This window comes from Alligator sinensis, unplaced genomic scaffold (assembly GCF_000455745.1).
Source record: "Alligator sinensis unplaced genomic scaffold, ASM45574v1 scaffold234_1, whole genome shotgun sequence".
Classification (NCBI taxonomy): Eukaryota; Metazoa; Chordata; order Crocodylia; family Alligatoridae; genus Alligator; species Alligator sinensis.
In genome coordinates this window covers 1,357,458-1,364,377 of record NW_005842334.1, presented here as the reverse complement: position 1 = coordinate 1,364,377, position 6,920 = coordinate 1,357,458, and the positions used below count along the sequence as shown (strand labels likewise).

General features: G+C 38.1%; 1 protein-coding gene across 3 annotated transcripts in view; it reads left to right on the top strand.

Annotated features, from left to right (window-relative positions):
* LOC102376713 (macrophage mannose receptor 1-like) overlaps positions 1-5,483 on the top strand; it is a 90,363-nt gene extending 84,880 nt beyond the window's left edge. The window contains exons 27-30 of one of the 3 annotated variants that reach the window (XM_014522276.2): positions 589-705; positions 1,530-1,694; positions 3,813-3,854; positions 4,225-5,483. In XM_014522276.2, coding sequence (XP_014377762.1) covers positions 589-705; positions 1,530-1,694; positions 3,813-3,854; positions 4,225-4,412 — 512 coding nt within the window. In that variant the 3' untranslated portion in view covers positions 4,413-5,483. Of the gene's footprint in view, positions 1-588; positions 707-1,529; positions 1,695-3,812; positions 3,855-4,224 lie in introns of those variants that run through there. The other 2 variants (XR_001358440.2, XR_003095254.1) reach the window with 2 other exon arrangements.
* Positions 5,484-6,920: the final 1,437 nt, after the last annotated feature.

Below are 6,920 nucleotides of genomic sequence, written 5' to 3'. Positions count from 1 at the left end.
GCTGATTTTTAGAATGCTGGCCTGGGTTCTCAGGGGAGGCTAGCAGTAGCCAGATGAGAGGATAAAAATCTGTACTTGTTTTCCATTTCTATCTCTAAACCTATAATCTGTTTTGTTTGCATAATTCTTTCATCTTATGTAATAAATCCTTTTGTTTGTCTCCTTAATGGTTGCATATGAAAGCAGTGACTTCTGGGCAGGTGATATTCCAGGCTGACCCACCCCCCCAGAAAGAGGCCCATAACCATCAGTGGTGGCCACCTGGAGCAGGCAGAGATTCCTCACTGTAGCTGCAGTCTAGTATAAGGGCAGAGGAACAGAGGTGTTTAGATAGGGAGTTATCTCAAGCCAACGTTTGTCTATTCCTTGGAGCAGCACATCGAGGAGAAACTCAGGGCTCTGGGGTCCCACACAAATAGGTTTGACGTGACCACAATGGATAGTTTGTGCAAAAATCAGTAGTGTGCCTCTCAAGATTTAAATTAACCATACAACTTAAGAATATATGCTATCATGATGCTTCAAAAAGGCAAGATATTTTTTTCAGGCTAAAGCTTATATTGTGTCTTGTTCCTTAATGCTTTTCAGGTGCTCGTTTGGTTTCTGTGGAAGACCATGCTGAATCCGTCTTTCTGTCAGATAGCATAAAGTCACTTAAAAAAGAAAGAAAAAGGTTTTGGATAGGAATGAACCATAATGTGAAAGGTAATTTCTTAATTTAAGCATGTAATACTATTGCCTGTAAATAGGCAAAATAGGTTGTATGCATTTCGGATCTTGCATATTATGAGGAAATTAATATTAGACTATTATCTCAGATATATCTTTACTATGTAGGACAGATATTGGGAGACAATCTTGCACATTTTCATTTGTTTGTTTGTTTATATATTTATATGTTTGTGTACATCACTGTCATTAAAGTGTTTGGGCAGATATTTTTCAGAAAGTAAAAATGTTCTACGAAGAAATTAGAGAAGAATATTTTACATGGTTGATGTTTAGTTAATTGATTATAACTAATATTTATTTAGGTATGGATTTCAGGATAAAAATATGATAAAATGAGAAGGATGAATAAAATACTAGAAATAAGTAAAGGAAATAGAAGAGAATGATCACCTCTATATAATACAAATTTTCTTTGACAGAAATAATAATGACAATTAGTATCTGTTAATCAGAAGCCAATCACTGTAGCTTTTTAAGATCTTAGTTTGCAAACAAGATATGAGAGTATAGTCTTTATTTTCAGGAAAGATAATCTAAAGCCAGCTTTGAGAACTGCACAAGGCTGAAGATTATGGAATGAGAGATGTTACTTAATGTTAGAGTTGACCTAGCAGTGACAATTTGTTTGGTGATTAAGTGAAAACATTATAACATACACACATGCACACACACACGCACCAAAATCAAAGTGCAGAATTCTATTACTAGCTATGATGCTGGATCTGTCAAAAATGTTTTTTGACATTTTAAATGTGTCTAAACAGGCATATTATCCAAATACTTGTTTTTAATATTAGGCCAGAGGATATGGGAAGGCAAGACTCCAGTGGATTTTGTCAACTGGAAGAAAAAAGAACTTACAAGTCATGAGAAAAACTGTATTGAAGTATATGCATCACTTGGGTACTGGATTAGTGATCCATGTTCTCAGAAACAAGGATATATTTGTAAAAAACCAAAGAGTAAGTACATACTTAAGTATAGCTTTAAATATTAGCACCTAGGGTGATGTAGGAATGTATGTGTGAGTCCTTACCTCCTCATGTGGGGGCTAGAGTGGTAGTAGCAGTACAATTTGCTGCTTTCTTAATGCAAGCTTCCCCAACCTGGACTGTGGTGGAAGTGCAGGATCCCTGAGGGCTGCTATTCTGGTGCCTCTGTTGCATTGGCACCCAGGGCTTGTGCTCCGCCCTCTCAAGTTACACTATTAATATTTACAATACATAAGAGTTATGTTCATGATATTTCTGCAAAAGTATTCTATAAAACTTGTGCTATATCATATAACATTTTTAAGAATAACTAAAGCGTATGTATTTGTGCATGTCTAAAGAAATCATAGACATATTATAGGCTTAATGGCAGGCTAGTTTAACTTCCATTGGTTTCCACGAGGCCAAGATTTCAGCAAAAAAACCCCAAACTTCTGAGTTTGAAGCAAGAAGTCTGTTTTTACCTCCTCCTAAATTTTAGGGGAAAAAAATCTTGCTGTGATTTAGGATCAACCTCCATGGAGATGAGGTTCATAATTGTATTTCAGTTATGCTATTTCTGTAGCATGCTATGATTTTGGTCCAATAGGGTCTCTGATAATAGTGTTTGCCAAAATGTTAGCCGAGTCTTAGAATAGATGTTTTTTGGAGGAAATGTAAGGGGTCAGTATTTGTTTGATTAAATGGGAGAGACTCAACTGGTACCTCCCTTCAGAACATAACTTAAATATATTTTGTGAATTGGAAAAGGTTAGTGAACTTGTAATGTTTATCTTTTAATTTGGTTATTGAATTACCTAGAAATCCCCTAAGGGTTGTTGGTTGTAGCTGTGTTGATCTAAGCATATAGGAAGACAAGGTTCTTTGGGTAGATACGATATCTTTTATTAAACCAACTAATAAATGATGTGGCTGAAAGCTTGTGTTTGTGTCTGAAAACTTGCAAAGAACAATTTTTCCAAATATTTAGTTGGTCAAATAAAAGATATCACAGAAATGCCCCAATACTTTAATCAGTTTACAAAAGACCTTATATAACCCAATTGCCTGCAACATGAGCAACTAGACTTGATGACTCAGGAAGTCCCTTCCCCTGGGTATTACAAGCAAGGACCTATCCCATATTTATCACCCAACTGAAGCCACAGTTCTGCCTGTGTGCACTTTCTGAATGTGTTTTTAACATTATCTCAGTAGTTATTAGTAAACAAACCTCTAGTAGACTTTTTTCAGCTGGAATGAAGGAGAGCCTTCAAAAATGAGAAGTGTGCTGGAATGTATCATCTGGATAGTGAAAATTAGGGCTGTGTGAAGCTTCAGTAGCCAATTCAATTTGGAGGAGATTTGGCTCAATTCAGGGACCGAATCTCCAAACCCGAATCAAATCTTGAGACTAATTAAAAGCTCTGAATCAATGTAGAAAAGATTTGGAGATTCAGCCATAGACTAAACAGGCAGCTGATAGCTGCCCCCAGCTGGTAAGTCTGTTGGGGAGGGGTAAGGGAGGGATTGGGCCTGGGGCTGGGACAAGCTCCCCAGTCAGGGCGGCCGGGGGGCGGGCGGCATGTTACTTGGGGAGGGGGGCAGAGGAGGCACTGGATGCAGGTGCAGCAATGCTTGGAGCGGGGCCTCTGCCCTGCTGTTGCTTGCCCAGCTAGCTGAAGCAGCGCCAAATCTTTTGGATCTGATTTGGCTGAATTGAATCAGGACAGTGTTTTGAATTTCCAGATCCAAATCACTGTCCTCCAAATCAGCCAAATCCAAATCCAAAGCAAATACTTGCTGCTTCGCACAGGCCTAGTGGAAATTGTGCTTTCAGAAACTGCTTATGTACTTCTAAGTACCAGAGCCTGATACAGGACATACTGGAAAACCTGCAAGAACTTGATTCCCTGCCAGATATCTTGGTTGAAAATATTCACATGCTTATCAAAATTAGCCATTTAGAAATTCATGCATTCTCAGTTGCATCTTATGCGATGGCATAAAAAGCATGTAGAACGTAGAAGTAGGTGCTTTCAGGATTTTATGGTTGAATCTACTTGAGATCATGCAGCATAAATATTTTACTTGTTTTCTTTTTAAAAGTTATTGATGCTGGACTAACTGAGAAACAACCAAAGAATAAAGGTAGGATTTATTTCCTTTAAAGAAAATTAAGGCAATTCCTAAATACAATAAAAGCATAATTATTTAGAATGAGTTTTGGGACAGTATAATTATTTTAAAAGCATTCCTGAATAATAAAAACAATATCTTTATTTTTATATAAATGCAGAAAAATGATTTAATATGAAGTTAAATTGGTTTAATATAACCTTTTATTTTTCCTTTTTTGTTTCTGTTAGCAAAATATCTCTATGGATTTAGAACATGTATGTTTAACGTGCTTCCTGTAGAATTACATTTACAGATATCACTTTGGTTTAGAGATATCACTATCAGAATATTGCTATCTGTAATATCATCCACATGTATAGCAGTTTTTGTGTATTTGCAGGAGAAAAAATGGATAAAGGTGTTCTTACATCTTCCACCAGCATTCATTGGTTCGTAGTTGTTTTGGTCCTTATTCTAGTAGGAACGGGATGTGCAATATGTTGCTACTTCAAGAAAAAAAGGCAAAAACAAGAAGCTATTGCAACTGAAATGAGTAACATACAAGGACATGTGGATTACCATGAGTGAGGTGAACACAGTCATTCACAGTGAAAAAATGACTGGCTAATATATGGCAAATGTTAATAAAATTAAAGCAACTGGAAGAAATTAAATCATAGACCAGCATTACTTTCTGTTACCAACTTAGTAATATTTTTATTGTATGTATGTATGTTTGCAAGGTATACACAATATAATGGATACTGATTATTCATTTTATAGTTGTGCAACACTTCTAAAAGTCAGTTAAATGAAAATATATAGTGTACGCTATTTATGAAGTAGGCAAACACATAATATTTAAATATCTAAAACACAACATTCACTTACATTCCAGATTTTACAGAGGTCTGAGCTGCTATCACTCAGGAAGGGCATCTAGTTATGCAAATTGTGAGAATTTGCCCTGAAAAGTATCCATCCAGCTCCACTCCAGAGATCTTAACACAGTTTTAGCAGCCAGGGCTGCATGTAATCTCTGCATTTAAAAGATTATGGGGGAAATGTTTGCCCCAGTGAACTCAGTGGGAAAACTGCCATGGATTCCAGTTACTTAAGATTTTATCCTGCATATCTGTTTCAGTCAGAATAACCTTGGGAGAGCTATAGCCATATGTTGATAAAATTCAATAGAAAAGCATTTATAGATTGTTCAGTATATCAGTTCAGAACTACAGTGTGTCTGTAATATGTAAAGACAGAACATTAAAAAAAATTCCAGCTTCACAATTTTAGATTTACAGAAATCTGATGATAAAAACATATAGAACTTCTGTCCCATGTCAGTTACAAAATTTACATTTCACCAATATATTGGTAAGAAGAAGTTTCTTTTCTTTTGTGCCATCAACTTCAGTTCCATTAACTAAATAACACTGGAAATTTTTCTACAGTCTTCTATTTTTTATAATATTCTGCAAATACAAATATTTTCCTATAAAATTCAAATCAGCAGTAAAAATAATTTAAGAAAGTGATATGTTCTTTACACAATCCTATTTAAGTAACAATTCATTAAATGGACTTTTTTGTGATCCAGCTAAGCATTTATTTGTGGCTATGACCTGGCTTTGGCTTCTCACTTTCTAAATTAGAGAAATAAAAGAGGTATAAAATGATACTTAAATGAAGTCCTTTTTCATTTTTGTTTCAATTTAATTTGGTTGCATATTTCATTACAGATCTTTGCAAACACGTCTATACCACTCTGATTGCCATATGATACATCTGTAGAACCAAACTCAGTGACCCATCTACATTAAAAACCCTTGACTTGCTCCCCACAAGCAGTCTAGCCCCCTCCACATGCTCACCTGATCATCAGAGTCCAAGGCTGGGCTTCCATCTAGCCAGATGGAGGCTACAGTACAGTCAGAACTCATTGATGCTAAGCAAGATGCCCACCAGTGGCCCTTCTGTGTACCACCTCCTGCTTCTACTGCCCACAATGAAAGTACAGGTCGAGATACAAGTAGTGTATGTGATTCCTAGAAGGGGTCCTCTAGAGAAAAACAAAACGTTAAACAGAGTCCTTCTAGGAATCAGTCTGCCCACTACTTGTCTTTTCTTTTTTACTTCATATATTCAGATCAGAAAGGTAGCAGGGGCAGCCTGCATGGCTGAAGGTGACCTTAGTGTTACCTCAAAATAGAGTTGTTGATGTAACCCTGAGGTGTTCAACCTCCAGCCTGTGGGTCAAAAGCAGTCCACAGAGTCATAGGTATCTGCTTCCTGGGGCCCCTTATGGACGGGGAAATTTGTAAGTGGGGGAGCAGTGGCAATGAATATGGCCACCCTCCAACACTGCCAAATTCCTGCAGCAGGCTGGGGCCAAATCATGCCTCACCCTCCACTCCCATAGCTGGATTGGTCAGAGCCATGCCTTTTCCCCACATGAGGCTGGATTGGGGCTGGGCTGTGCCCCCTTCCCCTGCAGGGCCAAGCCACACTCCTGCCTGCCCCCCATACGGCCAAGTTGGAGTCAGGCTGCACCCTGTCCACCTCTGGGTGGCCAGTAGGACCCTCCTGTGACCGTCCCATGCCAGATCAGGGTCACCATCTGGCTCTGACCTTTGGATGGCCTAAGTACTGGCTGTCTGGCTCACTGGCCAAAAAGGTTGAGCACCACTGATAAAACCTATGTGATTCCCTGATCAACTGAAAAGCTATAACAATGCTTGGATTAGAATGGTGGGGACAGTATTGCATATTTTTGTACCTCCCCTATTTTTATCTTTGCATATTCTTAGGGAGTTGGAAGGCTAGTTTTGGGGTTCAAACGAGCTCAATAAGGTGTTTATCCAGCCACATCTTGAACACCTCCACAGATGGTGATTGCACCACCTCTGTTAGGAGTGTGTTCCAGATTCTGGTAACCCTTAAAGAAAAAAAGTTTTTTCTTATGTCAAGCCTAAATCTTCCCTCTATTAGATTGTGACCATTGGTCCTTTCCTGTGAAGAGTTGCTTCCCCAGAACAAGATGGGATCTGATCCCTAATCCAAACAGTTGTGCCTCCTGCCATGTCATACATGCAT